The sequence below is a fragment of the Schistocerca gregaria genome, chromosome 1, assembly GCF_023897955.1.
Source record: "Schistocerca gregaria isolate iqSchGreg1 chromosome 1, iqSchGreg1.2, whole genome shotgun sequence".
Taxonomy (NCBI): domain Eukaryota; kingdom Metazoa; phylum Arthropoda; class Insecta; order Orthoptera; family Acrididae; genus Schistocerca; species Schistocerca gregaria.
In genome coordinates this window covers 261,261,864-261,280,284 of record NC_064920.1, presented here as the reverse complement: position 1 = coordinate 261,280,284, position 18,421 = coordinate 261,261,864, and the positions used below count along the sequence as shown (strand labels likewise).

Here is an 18,421-nt window from a genome sequence, read left to right as displayed (position 1 = left end):
GCATCACAACAACGTTTCACCAGGCAACGCCGGTCAACTGCCGTTTGTGTATGAGAAATCGGTTGGAAACGTTCCTCATGTCAGGACGTTGAAGGTCTCGTCACAGGCGGCAATCTTGTTGAATGCTCTGAAAAGCTAATCATTTGCATATCACAGCATCTTCTTCCTGTCGGTTAAATTTCGCGTCTGCAGCACGTCATCTTCGTGGTGTAGCAATTTTAATGCCCAGTAGTGTAATTAATCAGTTTATAAGGTAATACAGGGTCCTCTAAAATTCCCCTTACAAACTTCTAGGACTTGTGAAGGGGACTGATTAGACAATATATTGAACTGGAAAACATGTCCGAAAACGTTCCTTTTATGTGTTATGACTTTCTGAAAACAAGTTAGAAGTGCGACTACTGTTACGAGTAATTTATTAGTGTTACCCAGTACATTACTTGTTTTACAATTCCAGTCATTGAAACCAAAGAAGCAAAAATGAAACTTAATCGGGTTTCTCGAACACTATTATTTATAATAAAATTTGAATTGGTCTTGTCCTTCTCAAAGGAAGACTAGCATTCTAATGCACTGCAGCTAAGGCTGGATTTGGCGACCACAAAGTTTTGTGCACGCGCTGTACCTACGACTGATTTTGTGGAACACACATTCCATCACACCTGCAACCCGTCCTGCATTGACCATAACTCAGGCCACCAGATCTTTTTCTGTCTCTACAGTTGTCTGCTAAACCAAACTCTTCATTCAATCCCATAGGAACAAGTCCTGTAGAGCCAAATCCAGTGATCATTGAGGCCATGTCATTGGACCTCCTTGGCCTATCCATCTGTGCAGATCGATGGTCCAGATGTTCCCGAACATGACTCGAAAAGTGAACTGATGCGCTGTCATGCTGAAACCACATGTATTGACCGACGTTCAGTGTCGCAGCACCCAACAACACGCACAGTAATTGTTGAAGGAAGGTCAAGTACACAGGACCTGTGTAGAAGAATGTACAATACAGTCATCACATGACCATCCAGAATACCTGCCCACACTTTGATACCAAAACTGTGTGGGATCCCTATGTGTGAAACGTGGCTTTTCGACTGCAAAGACCCTGATATTTCGAGAATCGAGGACACATTCCCTAGTAAATTTACGTTGATCTGTGCAGCGTGAAAATACTATGGGCGGCGCAGAAACTGCATACAGAACTCAACGAGTCGTGGAAAATTGGCTGTCATTAATGATTGTACTCTTTGGATGTGGTATGGATGTAGTTATTGGTCATATAGACGCTCACAAAATACTTTATATTACAGGCAACCGCAGCTGTTGAAAGGCATAGTGTTAGGAAGAACTCCGCTTACAGCTGGTAAAATTGTCGTTAGTTAAAACACGGTTTCGCGGGTTCAATCCGCGTCATCAGGGGAACCTACATACCAAAATTAGTAAAGAAATGTCTAAAGTATACTCAGAACGTAAAAAGATCGTAGGCACAAATCAAAATTTACTATTCAGAGAACATCATCAATACTATGCATTCTGGCTAACTTTCATTGTTTGTATGATCAGGTGCTAGTATGTAATCAAATTCTGTACTATTCTCGGTTGTAAAGGTAACGACATATCGCTCCTAGTCATAAGTATATGACGTCGCACTGTCCACATGGATAGCTTCCCCTGCGCCAGCCAGCTAGTCTCTCTTTGTCGTTCATGCGGGCCGCTTTTGCCTTTCCCTGTAATGAGCTGTCACACTGGTAATACACTGCCACCTGATTCTTTCCACATAGTAATTTGCGTGTGCCGCGACCAATCGTGATAACAATGACAATTATTTATCGCCAATCCAGTCTCTTTAAAAAAAATCGTCCGCTCACTATAAAAATTTTCTTTTTGGATTCGGGCAAATTTTTAAGAATGGGGCACGTCTTCTTTACCTTTCTCTCGCCATAGTATTGATGATATTCTCTGAACAGTAAATTTCGTTGGGAGTATATTTTAGACATTCCCGTGCTAATTTTAATATCCACAAAACGTGGGGACATTGTACTTCGCTTTTCACCGTGTAGGTTCGTCTGATGATGCTATAAGCGGAGTTCTTCCTAATATCATACCAGATGATAATTGTAGCAATGCCTACCTCACGCGCAATTGCTCGTGTATTTATTGATGGGTGCTCTTCAACATGATGTAGTATAGCCTCTCTCAATTGGAGTATGCGGCGTCTCCTTTGAGCACCACAGCACGCCTGCTGAGAGTGAAAATATCCCTTTCTCAAAAATGTTGCGTAATTGTGATGAAAAGAGTATGCGAGTGAGTCGGACGTCGTGGATAACCATCTTGATAAAGGCGACTGGCAGTTTTTCCATTACCGTGACCTTTGCCGTACAGAAGGAACGTGTCGGTATATTCTGCAAACGTGTACTTAACCGTGTCGCTCTAAGGCTCAAAGACACGCAAATATGGCTCGAACCAGGTCCGAAACGTAGGATAGACGTAAAATGACATCATCCTATCCGACATACTGCCTACTACTTACCGACGAAGCAAAAATGTTTCCGGACATGCGTTGCAAATAAAAATATTGTCCACCCAAATTTCATTCAAAATAATATCATTTTTTTCTAGTAACTATTTACATGAAAAAGCACAAAAAATTAATTTCTTACCAGAATGGCAAAATCCAACAGAAAATTAAATAATTTTTATTTCTACAGAGTTAAACAAAGAAACATTTCATATGCCTGTAACTCATTTTAATTTTTTTTTACACAGCCAGTAACTAATTAACTGTTTAATTTGCTAGTAAGTACGGAATTCAAAAAAGTAAAAAAAAAGGAATGAAACGGCCAATCCATGATTACAGTCTGATGACTTTCGTGATTAATTCCCTTTTGACTTTGACACTTTAGTCTGTTTTGTTTTCTGGAGATTATCGCTGGGAGTTACTAGAAATCAACTGAAGGCAGTTTAATGACTGGTTGGATCTGATTGTCTTTCTGGAAGTAACTGAATTTGTACAGGTATTTATTAATGGCAAGGGAGAAGTCAAAGTTCTAACCTAGTCTCGCACGTAAAGCCGGGGATGGTGACAATTCCATGGACTGATTTAATAGTGTAATAGCAGATACACTAATACACTGGTACACTAATAAACGTTTGCAAGTATAGCTGCACAGCAATACTTTGTCGAATTTGTGTCGCAAGCTACACATGCCAGTCGCTATGAAATACTCTGTCGATTTTAAAAAAAAAAACTATTTGGTAAATAACACTGATTTTTCGTGTCTTATACTTTCAAATATTCACTCAATGTTATAGGTCATACACTGCAGTGTATGAAATGTACCTTTTGGTCATCGGTCTTCTGACTGCCTTGATGCGGCCTGCCACCCTCTCCTGTGCCAACCTCTTCATCTCAGAGTAACACTTGCAACCTGCGTCCTGAATTATTTACTGGGTGTATTCCAATCTCTGTCTTCCTCTACAGGTTTTGCCCTCTACAGCTTCCTCTAATACCATGGAAGTCATTCCCTCATACTTTAACAGATATCCTAACATCCTGTCCCTTCTCCTTATCAGTTTTTCCACATGTTCCTTCCCTCGGCGATTCTGCACAGAACCACCTCGTTCCTTACCTTATCAGTTCACCTAATTTTCAACATTAGTCTGTAGCACCACATCTCAAATACTTAGACTGTCTTCTGTTCCGGTTTCCCCACAGTCCATATTTCACTACCATACAATTCTGTACTCCAGACGTACATTTTCAGAAATTTTTTCCTCAAATTGAGGCCGATATTTGATATTAGCAGACTTCTCTTCGTCAGGAATGCCCCTTTTGCCATTGCTAGTCTGCTTTTGATGTCCTCCTCACTCCGTCCGTCATTGGTTATTTTACTCCCTATGTAGCAGAATTTCTTAACTTGATCTACTTCGTGACCATTAATCCTGATGTTAAGTTTCTCGCTGTTCTCATTTCTAATACTTCTCACTATCTTCGTCTTTCTTCGATTTACTCTCAATCCATACTTTGTATTCATTAGACTGTTCATTCCGTTTAGCAGATCATGTAATTCCTCTTCACTTTCACTCAAGATCGCAATGTCATCAGCGATCGTATCATTGATATCCTTTCACCTTTATTTTAATTCCACCCCATTACCTTTCTTTTATTTCCATCACTGCTTCTTCTATGTACATATTGAACATTGGGGGCGAAAGGCTACACCCTTGTCTTACAACATTTTTAATACGACCACTTCGTTCTTGGTCGTCCACTCTTATTATTCCCTCTAGGATGTTGTACATATAGCATATAACACCTCTCTCCCTATAGCTTACCGCTACTTTTTTCAGAATTTCGAACATCTTGCACCATTTTATACTGCCGAACGCTTTTTCCAGGTTGACAAATCCTGTGAATATATTTTTGATTTTACTTTAGCCTTGCTTCCATTACTAATCGCAACGTCAGAATTGCCTCTCCCTTGCCTTTACCTTTCCTAAAGCCAAACTGATCGTCATCTAGCGCATCCTCAATTTACTTTTCTATTCTTCTGTATATTATTCTTGTAAACGACTTGGGTGCATGAACTGTTAAGCTGATTGTGCTATAATTCTCGCACTTGTCAGCACCTGCCGCCTTCGGAATTGTGTAGATGATGCTTTTCCGAAATTCAGATGGTTATGTCGCTAGACTGGCACATTCTACACACCAACGTGAATAATCGTTTTGTTGCCACTTCCCCCAGTGATTTTAGAAATTCTGATAGAATGTTATTTATCCCTTCTGCCTTATTTGATCTTAAGTTCCCCAAAGTTCTTTTAAATTCTGATTGTAATACTGGATCCCCTATATCTCCTAAATCAACTCCTATTTCTTCCTCTGTCACATAAAACAAATCTTCCCCCTCATAGAGGCTTTCAGAGAATTCTTTCCAACTATCCGCTCTCTCCTCTGCATTTAACAATGGAATTCCCGTTTCACTCTTAATGTTATCACTCTTGCTTTTAATGCCACCGAAGGTAGTTTTGACTTACCTGTATTATGAGTCTGTCCTTCCGACAATCATTTCTTTTTCGATCTCTTCACATTTTTCCTGCAGCCATTTCGTCTTAGATTCTCTGCACTTCCTATTTATTTCATTCCTCAGCAATTTGTATTGTTTGTATTCCTGAGTTTCCCGGAACATCTTTGTACTTCTTCCTTTCATCGATCAATTGAAGTATTTCTTCTGTTACCCATGATTTGTCCGCAGTTACCTCCTTTGTACCTATGTTTCCTTCCCAGCTTCTGTGATGGCCGTTTTTAGAGATGTCCATTTCTCTTCAACTGTACTGCCTACTGAGCTATTCCGTATTGCTGTATCTATAGCCTTAGAGAACTTCAACCGTATCTCGTGAGTCCTCAGTGCTTCCGTATCCCACTTCTTTGTGTGAGTGTGTTGATTCTTCCTCACTAATGTCTTAAACTTCAGTCTGCTCTTTATCAGTACTATATTTCGATCTGAGTTTATATCTGCTTCTGGGTACACCTTACAGTCCAGTATCTGATTTCGGAATCTCTGTTTACCAATGATGTAATCTAACTGAAATCTTCCCGTATCACCAGGGATTTTCGTAGTATACATCCTACTCTTGTGATTCTTCAACAGAGTATTCGCTATTGCTAACTGAAACTCGTTATAGAACTCAATTATTCTTTCTTCTCTTTCATTCCTTCTTCCAAGCCCATATTCTCCTGTAACCTTTTCTTCTACTGCTTCCCCTACAGCTGCATTCCACTCTCCTTTGACCATTAGTTAGATTTTCATTTCCCTTTACATACTGTATTACCCTTTCAATATCCTCATACACTTTCTGTACCTCTTCATCTTCAGCTTGCGACGTCGGCATGTATACCTTCACCATCGTTGTCGGTGTTGGTTTGCTGTCGATTCTGAATGGAACAATCTTGGCACTGAACTGTTCACAGTAGCACACCCTCCGTCATACCTTACTATTCAAACGAATCCTTCTCCCGTTATACCAATTGCTGCTGCTCATCTGACCAGAAATCCTTGTCTTCTTTTTTCTTCTTTCCCTTTTCACATTTTCTAGTTTCTCTACCACGTTCAGTGTACCTAACTTATCGAAACTGTATTGCAACCTGAGAGCAGAATAATATCTATTTCCATTCTCGAGATATTGATTTGTATCTCAGACGAAAAGTTCGCACGCAGTGCGCCCAGTAATGTTCATGTGCTTCGTGAACTACATAGTCATAACAGCTCTCATAAAGGTTTTTGCAAATTACAGCACACAAAGCGTCAATTATCGTGTTGTATTGTTGACACCCAAAACTTTATAAATCAAGTAATATAGGTACCTATAGCTTGTTTGGTGTAGTGATACACATTTTTAAAAGCACTGAATATCTAGTTAATCCAGTCAAAGAAGAGTATTGAATAAGATTTTCTCTGTTTTAAAGCTACGTCAAGTCGAATTAAATACTAAAACTTTCTATGGCTATTTCCACCACAGGAGTGAAATAATACTGACTGTCAGTGACGGCGATGGCGAAAATAGCCATTTAATCTCGAGTATTTTATGTGAATTGACGCTGCTTGAATATCGAGACGATTTGATTCAAGCACGCTACAGCGAAACACTAGAAGGACAACGAAGAGTACTGTGGTATGGGACATGTTAATAAAAAAAAAAGATGCACAACTAAGTAGTTATGTATTTTGGCCACAAGTTGATATCCATACAGGTATCGACAGAAAATGAAAAACTGAAAACTTCAGTGCCCTATGAGTAAATATGTGATGCTGCAGCTCACTTACTCCACACAGCCGGCAAAGATAGTAAACAGAGGATACGTCGATACCAGAAGAAAAAATCTTTGCAAATTTCATTCCATGGGTTAGTTGAACAGTAACTATGCCTCACAGACAGGCCCGTGAGCAATATATGCATATAAAAGAGGACGTGTAATTGGGTTCAAAGACGCCGGTTCGAGTAATTGGCGAATCGCTCGACATTTTCAATACCGTCGATGCCACTATTCGACGATAATGGCAGGAATGGGTGAACCATGGCCAAATACAGCCTCAAGATGGAAGCACTCGACACAGGGAGACGACAGAACGTCAGGACAGAGCAATCGTCAGAAAGTCACTCAGAGAACTGAATTCATTATTATGAGCGATCCGACACCCCATACAACTGGTGCTTCAGTGACTACAAGGACCATTAATAGGCAGCTCAAAGGCAGGGTCCTGAGCTCACAGCGCCCTTGCACCCTCTGTACACCAACATGGCCGTCTGCAGTACTGTCGGACACGTTCAGCCTGGAATCTCACTGACTGGAGTAGAATTGTCTTCAGTGATGAATCCCGCTTCGAGATGAACCCCGATAACGAGAAAAGACGTGCTTGAAGATACTCTGTTGCCCACAATACGGTTCGACTTCCAGACGTGATGGTCTTGGGTACTATTTAGTTTCATAGGACGACCACTTCGGCTGTCATCCGCGGCACCCATGCAGCACAGCGGTAGGTGAACGGTATTTAACGCCTCGTTTTGTAGCACTTCATGTCAAGCCATCCTGGGCTTACACTTCAGCAAGATAATACCTGCCCGCACACGGGGAGAGATTCTACTGCTTGTCTTCGTGCTTGATAAACACTGTCCAGCAAGCTCACAAAATCTCTCCCTGGTTGAGAAAGTTTGGAGCATTATGAGCAGGGCCCTCAAACCAGTTCGGGATTTTGACGGTCTAAAGGCCCATTTGCACATAATTTGGGAGGACATCCAACATGGAAAGCTGCTTGAATAAGGACACAAAAAGGACGAACTCTTTACTAACTTGCTCAATTTGCGAAGGTCTTTCTCTTGAATAAATCATCCAATGTTTCTGGAATTTTAATAATTTTTTCTTCGTAAATCTATGGTATGTCTACCGATTTCCGTTCCATTCGGGTAATTTCTTCGTGATGCGTCCCTTTCTCTCGTCTTAGAGCGTATTTACGAACTTGAAAGTGGGCTCCTGAGATTCAGTTAAATCCTTTGTTGATACTGCACAAGATTTCATCTCTAATTAGCTACATACCTTAATTATATCGTCGGCCCGCATGAAGAACCTTTAGAACATTTTATGGCTGCGATGGCTGTAAGAGAAGCGTTCAATACGTAACAGACCATTTTTTTTTTTTGTCCTGGAAGCGAGATGGTCTTATTCAGGATTCCAATACATGATATTATTTCCTCTATGCCCGCATTGTACCACTCTACTGTCTTGCTTCACCAATAACATCTCCATCATCCACTTATTGCTTCCTGCAAAGCGCATCCTTCATTGGACCATACAACACTTCGCGGTTAATCGTTGCACCGTGAGGAGGATCTCAAACAGATTAACCCGTTCAGAGTCACAGAAGACCTTCGTATGACTCTGCCTGCTGAATTTGTGGCTTTCACCTTGTTGTTCGAAGGATAGGTGGCGTACCGCCACTCCATAGACTGCCGTCACAGCTGTGATTGGCCGGCCGACTGTCCACCTACATGAAACTTTCTGGCAGATGAGACAAGGTACTGCCGGAAGTAAGACTGTGAGGACACGTCGGGAGTTGTGCTTGGGTAGCTTAGTCAAAGCACACACTTCATCAATGTTAATCTAGCTCTGGTTCAAATGGCTCTGAGTTGTAAGGGAGTTCTGCAAGGTTCGCAGGAGAGCTTCTGTCAAGTTTGGTAGGTAGGAAACGAGGTACTGGCGGAATTAAAGCTGTAACGACGTGGCGTGAGTCGTGCTTGAGTAGCTCAGTTGGTGCCGGCACGGTATCTCGGCGTGTTTGGTCAGAGGATTATCTCCCCTATGTATTAAAAGAACTGAGTTAATGGATCAACAACGAACTAAAACGGGTGTCTTGCGACGTCGGTCCCAAGCAGATGCAATGAACGAAAGCGAACAAAAAAGTTGGTAGAGCACTTGCCCGCGAAAGGCAAAGGTTCCGATTTCGAGTTATGGGCCGGCACGCAGTTTTAATCTGCCAATAAGTTTCATATCAGAGCACACTCCGATGCAGAGTGAGAATTTCATTCTATTATTGCTTTGCCAGTTTCCAGTTTCTGTCTACCTCATTCTTAGACGTATGTATTTCCTTTTTGAATATTTCATTTGATCCATTCTTGTATTATCCCCTCTTGTCAACTGTTTTCAATACCTCATACGTTATCAAAGGATTTATACTGTACTTATTCCCACTTTTGTTCTCTGCCATCTTCATTATGTCATCTCTCAAAGCTACACATTCGTCTTGTAGTGCATTCCCCCCTCCAGTTTCAGCCAGTCATTACCTAATGCTCACTTTGAGATTCTGGATAACTTTGCCATTTATCCAGGTCAGATCTCCTTAATTTACTACCATTTTGCTATTTTATCAGTTTTAATATGCCAGTCTTAATCGATAAATTATGGACAGTTCACATTTGTTACTGAAAATGTTTTATTGTTTAAAATCCGGTTTTGAAAACCATATCATATCATTACATAATGCATTTGAATCCTTCCATGTTTCCAGATATATTCCGTCTATGAACCTTCTTTTACGAATCTTAAACCAAGTATTAGTTATGAATGAAATCGACTCTGTGCAAAAATGCTTAACACGATTACCTCTTTCAATCAGTTTTTGACACTACTCTATTTCCTTCCCGTCCTTGCTCTACTATTAAATTTTGGTCCTCCACTAAATTAGTTCTTCTCTATTTAGGACCTCAATTACTTCTGTTGTCTCGTCGTAGATTTTTTTTCATTCTCTTCATCATCTGTGGAGTTAATAGGCATGTAAACTTAAATGAATGATAAATCACCATTTTCATTGACGGTGAACAAGAAAACATAAATAATGAAATACACACATCAAAAAAATTTTGCATCACCTCGGTTTCGAGAGTTCCGGAACCTATACAGAAAACTGGAATACAGATCAACATAAACATCATTTCTGTTCTTTTTATTGCTCATGAAAACCACATATTGTTGTACCACCGTACAGCTAGACCTCCAGAAGTGGTGGTCCAGATGCTGTAAACAACGTTACCTCTAATACCCAGTAGCACGTCCTCTTGCATTGATGCATTCCTGTATTCGTCGTGGCATACTGTTCAAAAGTTCATCAAGGCACTGTTGGTGCAGATTATCCCACTCCCAAACGGCGATTCGGTGTAGATCAATTAGAGTGGTTGGTGGGTCACATCGTCCATAAACAGACCTTTTCGATCCATCCCAGGCATGTCTAGAGAACATAATGGCCAGCCTAGTCGAGCGATGTCGTTATCCTGAAGGGAGTCGTTCACAAGATGTGCATAATTGGGGCGCGAATGGTCGTGCATGAAGACGATTACCACGCCAATATGCTGCTGATATGGTTGCACTGTCGGTCGGAGGATGGCATTCGCGTATCGTACAGCCGTTACGGCGCCTTCTAGACCACCAGCGGCGTACTTTTCCCCACATAATGCCACTCCAAAACAGCAGGGTAGCTCCACCTTGCTGCACTGGCTGGATAGTGTGTCTCAGGTGTTCAGCCTGACCGAGTTGTCTCCAAACACTTATCCGATGATTGTCTGGTTGAAGACATATGCACCACTCATCAGTGAAGAGAGCGTGATGCGAATAATTAGTGGTCCGGTCGGCATGTTGTTTGGCCCATCTGTACCGCTCTACATGGTGTTGTGGTTGCAAAGATGGATCTCGCCATTGATGTCGGGAGTGAAGTTGCGAATCATGCAGCCTATTGCGCGCAGTTTGACAGGTAACACGACGTACCGTGGCTGCACGAAAAGCACTATTCGACATGGTGGCGTTGCTGTCACGGTTCCTCCGAGCCATAATCCGTAGGTAGCGGTCATCCACTGCAGTAGTAGCCCTTTGGCGGCCTGAGCGAGGCAAGTCATCGATAGTTCCTGTCTCTCTGTATCTCCTCAATGTCCGAAAAATATCGCTTTGGTTCATTCCAAGACGCCTGGACACTTCCCTTGTTGAGAGCCCTTCCTGGCACAAAGTAACAATGGTGACGCGATCGAACCGCGGCATTGACCGTCTGGGCATGACTGAACTACAGACAACACGAGCCGTGGAATGCCTGGAGCTGATCGGCTGTCGGGCCCCTCCGTCTAATAGGCGCTGCTCATGCACGGTGGTTTACATCTTTGAGCGGCTTTAGTGACACCTCTGAACTGTCAAAGGGACTGTGTGTGTGTGTGATACAATACCCACGGTCATCATCTATCTCTAGGAGTTCTTGGAACCTGGTTGATTCAAAAGTTTTTTGATGTATTTACGAAAGTATGCATAGTGAAAAAATGAAGAATTGTGTATCTTCTCCCAGCAATTTCTTCTTTCATGTAGTCTCATGGTACTGTGAATCACATAAACTGACATACTTTCAGCAGTCATTAACACAAAATAATCGACCAACATGATCGAATTTAAAATTGTCATAGATACACGTTCTAACTCCCCATTCTGAACTATACTGTCGTGCTTACCTATGTTTGATATGTCACTTGTTGACCGCGTGTCACTGATTCTCCCCTCACAGCTCTGTCCCGTCTATCACTGGTTACCACTGATTGCCGTTTCGGATGGGAACGCCAATTCCGCGTGCCGCTTTGAAGCTACGGAAAGCGCTTGCTGCTGCAGTACGCCATCGCACCGCACTCTAGTGTGAACCGACCTTAAGTGTGTGTGGAATCTGGCTGAGAATGGGACTCCGACATCATAGAAGGTTCAAGGACGAGATGCAAGAATCGTTTCAGGCGAAATGAACCGTTTTAAATCACTGAAAGTTCCACGTTTGACATAGAGACAATGGGGTTTCTGTGCTCACTATGTGTATTGTTTATTTAATGAAAAGCATGTTTTGACATAAATTTAATAGTGAAAACACAGCAGGCGATATCTGAGAGTTAAGTGAAATTGCTTCATTGTATCCTGATTTTTGTATGTTAAAAATTCTGTACTAGACTAGTACATACCCCCATTCGCTTCAAAAGAGTTAATGCAGCTTTTGGCCTTGGCGATGTTCTCACTCGTGGCTTCGACGGTGGCACTGGAGTTGAACGCGGGGTCCAGAATCTCCTGGGACGTAGCTTCAAATGTGAGCGTCACATCTGGATGCCATACCTGCAACAGAGGATCATTATCTGACTCTCACCCTCAATAAGCGTTTACAACATTCACTCACAGACCCAAAATATGTATATATTCACACATGTATGACTTGAGAACAGACCATAAAATAAACATCAAGAAAAGTGAAACAAGGATACTGAAACGCTGTAAAACTGCTTTCGGTGATGCTGAGAGTATTATATTAGGAAGTAACAGAATAAAATCTTGGCGACAAAATACTTGCTATAAATATAAGTAAAGAGGACAAAAAAATCAAATTGACCATAACAATAAAATCGTTTCTAAAAGGGAGAAATTTTAGTATTAAAAAGTATTCTCTGATGAGACTTGTTTGTATTGTACCCTTACTTGGAGTAAAATCACATGTTCAAGTTATCATTCATGCAAAAACGTACAGTCATTTCAAATCCCACTGACTCCCATGGAGGACGTAAAAATAGATATCTCTTACGTAAAGAAGCAACTGAAAGAGTTGAAAACGAATACGTTGCCATGTGCAGGTGGAATCTTAGTTCAGTTCTACAATACCTTGCGGCACTGATCTCTTAATTTGCTTGCCTTTGTTGCGAATCTCCCCCCCCCCCCCTCCCCCCCCTCCAGGCGAATCGCAGGCGTTGGTTAAAGGTGCAGGTGACGGGGCCCACACATTTACCAACCAGTATTCTTAACATCGGTTTGCTGCAGAATTCTTGAACATATTCTCAGTTCGAACACAATAAATGTCCATGAGACAGAGAAACTTCTGTTCACTAGGCCCCGATGTACGACATTTTCGAGAATATATTTATTTGGGCTTAAGGGTGACAAAGTGCAGTGCCAGGTGTCTTCACAAAGCATTCTTCTATACCATGTCACTATATTACGCTCTGTGAAATTCAACCGTGTATATCTTGTAATGGAAGCCATCAAACCTATATTTATGTAGGTGGAAATTAAAATGTCCTGCGGTGTCTTTCCTGCTTCTAGTTGGCCGGTTTGACATCCTGCCCCCTCTTTAAAAGAAACTCACAATTATTACTGGGTGGGATTATTTGTAACCGAGAGAATAAGAACACTTCAGAAAATTTGCACTCTTTGTTGCCTATTGGCTCATAACTTTCTCTTTTGTGTGTCATGAAATTAAATGCAGGAAGCATAAAACCAGTAAAGACAAGAGACAAGCAAGACAGTACGTATTTCGTCAATCCTTAGGTCGCAGCATTTTAATCTCTAGTCTTACTACAGCTTTACATGGCTTACTTAACTTTCTGCGAAAAAATGTACTACGTCGTCAAAGTTCGTCGAACGGTTTGCTACGTAAAAAGTCAAAACGTAATTGCCTAATACTGCAAAAGCTGGTTAATACGAATAGTAATCAACGCTGGTGCGGTTTCTCGATTTGATCACGTCAATTTTCTCACTGTCTGCTAGATAAAACGAAATCGGACTTTCTAATATTACAGTAATTGAAACACACTCCAAATAAACGAGACCGTTTTGGCACAAATGGTCATTTACATCTACCTCATTTAAAATAACACGATAGAATATAATTCACGAATTACCAATGTCAAATGCTTATTAGGCCCTTTACAAGCAAAACGTTTTGTGTTTTACATTTCATTCATGCGCTCCAGTTTCTCAAGCATGAGATCGAAAAGTAGTAGTACGAAATTTTTATATACATTTTGAATCGTCATATTCTTCCACATAATATATGTACAACGAGTTTACCGCCCCATTCCGAGAACAGAACTTAAGCGGCTGCTAACTAGGGATTGTAGAACTAGCCCTTAGTAGTGTAGCGATATGGCAAAATTTCCGACATTTCATTTTCTTGGATACACCGATAAGACTAATATCTTTCTTACCTTTGATTCCTGTTAGTTGTTTATTGCACTCTGATAGTCTGATTCTACGGATTTCGCTAGTAATTATAACAACGCTGATCATTCGCACACCCAATCAACCACATTAACAAACAGCCTTTGGCATTCACCCGTTGGGGTTATTCGACTCAGCTCGTATAGCGCCATCCCCTTTTGTTTGCGGGAATGTTTTTTATCTGTAGATCCGACGGGGATTCCCCCGGCAGAGACATCACGTACACTATGCACACATTCAAAAATTAACATACGATTCGTTCAGAAATTAACTCAGAATGAGTTCAAAATATTCAAAACCCAACGGGGATACGTTTCAAAATCATGTGGATAATCAATAGACCAACGTACGCTGGATGCTAGGCACTTTGTTAAACAAGGCTTTTTTCTTCAAGAAAATAAATTTGGCGCCCCCTGAAGTTGCCACCTCAAGGCAGATACACCAGTTTGCGTCCCCTCCCCCCACCCCTATATCCGGGCCTACTGACCACGAATCAGCACGGATTTAGAACGCATCGCTCATGTGAAACTCCTTTTTATCACATTATATGCTAAAAACCATGGATGAAGTGCAACAGACAGATACCATCTTACTAGATTTAAGAAATGCCTTCCACGCAGTGCTCCACTGCAGACTGTCGACGAAGGTACGAGCTTACCGACAAGGTTCCCAGGTTCATGAGGGCTCGAAGTCCTTTTAACTATTAGAGCCCATTTCATATTCCTGGACGGTGAGTGTTGATCAAAGAGAAGAGTATCGTCAGGAGTTCACCGGGTAAGTGTGATAGGTCAGCTATTACTCTTTATACAGATAAATGATGTAGTAACAATATGCGGCCGTTTGACGATGAAGCTATGGTATATTCCCAAGTGTTGTCGTTGAGTGACTGTAGGGAGGTACAAGACGACTTAGACAAATTTCTAGTCGGTATGATAAATGGCAACTTTCTCTGTAAACGTAAGTTAAAACAGATTAGCAGGACAAAGAATCATGTGAAGTTCAAATACAGCATTCGTGGCATGCTACTTGACACTGTCACACCGATTAAATATCTAGGCGTAACGTTGCAAAGCCATATGAAATGGAATGAGCACATTAGGGTGGTACTAGGGAAGACGAACGCTCTACTTCGTTTCATTGGGAGAATTTTGGGAAAGCATAGCGCATCTATAAAGTATACGGCGTAAGAACACTAGTGTGACCAATTCTTGAGTACCGCTTAAGGATTTGCGATGCCCAGCAGGCCGAGTTAAAAGAAGACATCCAAACAATTAAGAGGCGTGCTCTAAATTCGTTACCGGTAGGATCGACCAGCACGCAAGTAGTAAACAGATGCTAAGTGAACTTCCTTGCAGGAACAACGACTCTTTGTTCACGAGGCACTACTGCGGAAATTTAGAGAACCGGCATTTGAAGCCGACTGCAGATCAGTTTTACTGCCTCCAACGCATATTCCGCGTAAGGACCGCGAACATAAGCCTACGGAGGCTTAGAGACAGTAAAGACAGTAGTTCTACCTCATTCTACATCTACATCCATACTGACGGTGTGTGGCGGAGGGTACCTTGAGTACCTTATCGGTTCTCTTTTCTGTTCCTGTCTTGTATTGTTCGAGGAAAGAAGGATTGTCGGTATGCCTCTGTGTGGGCTCTAATCTCTCTGATTTTATCCTCATGGTCTCTTCGCGAGATATACGTAGGAGGGAGCAATATACTGCTTGACTCTTCGGTGGAGGTATGTTGTCGAAACTTTAACAAAAGCCCGTACCGAGCTACTGAGCGTCTCTCCTGTAGAATCTTCCACTGGAGTTTATCTATCATCTCCGTAACGCTTTCGCCATTTCCAAATGATCCTGTAACGAAGCGCGCTGCTCTCCGTTGGATCTTCTCCATCTCTTCTATCAACCCTATCTGGTACAGATCCCACACTGCTGAGCAGTATTCAAGCAGTGGGCGAACAAGCGTACTGTAACCTACTTCCTTTGTTTTCGGATTAAATTTCCTTAAGATTCTTCCAATGAATCTCGGTCTGGTATCTGCTCTACCGACGATCAACTTTATATGATCATTCCATTTTAAATCATTCCTAATGCGTACTCCCAGACAATTTATGGAATTAACTGCTTCTAGTTGCTGACCTGCTATTTAGTTGCTAAATGATAAGGGATCTATCTTTCTATGTATTCGCAGAACATTACACTTTTCGACATTGAGATTGAATTGCCATCCCCTGAACCATGCTTCAATTCGCTGGAGATCCTCCTGCATTTCAGTACAATTTTCCATTGTTACAACCTCTCGATACACCACAGCATCATCTGCAAAAGGCCTCAGTGAACTTCCGATGTCATCCAGAAGGTCATTTATGTATATTGTGAATAGCAGCGGTCCTACGACACTCCCCTGAGGCACACTTGAAATCACTCTTACTTTGGAAGACTTCCCTGCATTGAGAACGACTGGCTGCGTTCTGTTATCTAGGATCTCTTCAATCCAATCACATAATTAGTCTGATAGTTCATATGCTCTTACTTTGTTCATTAAACGACTGTGGGGAACTGTATCGAACACCTTGCGGAAGTCAAGAAACACGGCATCTACCTGGGAACCCGTGTCTATGGCCCTCTGAGTCTCGTGGACGAATAGCGCTAGCTGGGTTTCACACGATCGTCTTTTTCGAAATCCATGCTCATTCTTACAGAGTAGATATCTAGTCTCCAGAAAAGTCATTATACTCCAACATAATACGTGTTCCAAAATTCTACAACTGATCGACGTTAGAGATATAGGTCTACAGTTCTGCTCATCTGTTCGACGTCCCTTCTAGAAAACGGGTATGATCTGTGCCCTTTTCCAATCCTTTGGAACGCTATGCTCTTCTAAAGACCTACGGTACACCGCTGCAAGAAGAGGGGCAAGTTCCTTCGCGCACTCTGTGTAAAATCGAACTGGAATACCATCAGGTCCAGCGGCCTTTCCTCTTTTTTTATTTTTTCTCTATCCCTCTGTCGTCTATTTCGGTATCTACCATTTTGTCATCTGTGCGACAATCTAGAGAAGGAACTACACTGCAGTCTTCCTCTGTGAAACAGCTATGGAAAAAGACATTTAGTATTGCGGCCTTTAGTCTGTCATTCCCTGTTTCAGTATCATTTTAGTGACAGAGAGTCTGGACATTTTGTTTTGATCCCCCTACCCCTTTGACATAAGACCAGAATTTCTTAGGATTTTCTGCCAAGTCAGTACACAGAACTTCACTTTCGAATTCATTGAACGCCTCTCGCATAGCCCTCCTCACGCTACATTTCGCTTCGCGTAATTTTTGTTTGTCTGCAAGGCTTTGGCTATGTTTATGTTTGCTGTGAAGTTCCCTTTGCTTCCGCAGCAGTTTTCTATCTCGGTAGTTGTACCACGGTGGCTCTTTTCCATCTCTTACGATCTTGCATGGCACATACTGATCTAACGCATATTGTACGATGGTTTTGAACTGTATCCACTGATCCTCAACACTATCTGTACTTGAGACAAAACTTTTGTGTTGAGCCGTCTGGTACTCTGAAATCTGCCTTTTGTCACTTTTGCTAAACAGAAAAATCTTCATACCTTTTTATCATCGATGCAGTAACTGCTTTATGATGGCTGATTCCCTGTTCTGCGTTAACTGTTTCAAATAGTTCGGGTCTGTTTGTCACCAGAAGGTCTAATATATTATCGCCACGAGTCGGTTTTCTGTTTAACTGCTGAAGGTAGTTTTCAGATAAAGCACAATAAAAAATTTCGCTGGATTCTTTGTCCCTGCCACCCGTTATGAACGTTTGAGTCTCCTAGTCTATATCTGGCAAATTAAAATCTCCACCCAGAACCATAACATGGAGGGGAAACCTACTCGAAACATTTTCCATATTATCCTTCAGGTGCTCAGCCACAAGAGCTACTGAGCCAGGGGGCCTATAGAGACATCCAATTACCATGTCTGAGCCTGCTTTAACCGTGACCTTCACCCAAATTATTTCACAATGCGAATCTCCGTCAATTTCCTTCGATACTATTGCACTTTTTATCGCTATAAACACGCCTCCCCCTTCACTGTCCAGCCTGTCTCTGCGGTATAATTTCCAATCTGAGTGTAGGGTTTCATTACTGTTTACGTCTGGTTTCAGCCAACTTTCTGTCCCTAGTACTATATGAGCGTTGTGACCGTTTATTAATGAGAGCAGTTCTGGGACATTTCTGTAGACGCTCCTGCAGTTTACTATTAGCACATTAATATTGTTATTCCCTGTAGCGTTTTGCCTTCTCCCACCTTGCCGCGTCTCAGGAGGCGTCTTGTCAGGCCCAGGGAGGGAATTCTCTAACCTAAAAAACCCACATGTGCACTTCACAC

The 18,421-nt window shown here is 41.8% G+C and overlaps 1 protein-coding gene across 2 annotated transcripts in view; it reads right to left on the bottom strand.

Annotated features, from left to right (window-relative positions):
• The window catches only part of LOC126339755 (inter-alpha-trypsin inhibitor heavy chain H4-like), a 154,481-nt gene that overhangs the window by 67,093 nt on the left and 68,967 nt on the right, over positions 1-18,421 (bottom strand). For both annotated transcript variants that reach the window (XM_050001659.1, XM_050001660.1), the window contains exon 8: positions 12,019-12,166. In XM_050001659.1, the coding sequence (XP_049857616.1) occupies positions 12,019-12,166 (148 nt within the window). The remainder of the gene's footprint in view (positions 1-12,018; positions 12,167-18,421) is intronic.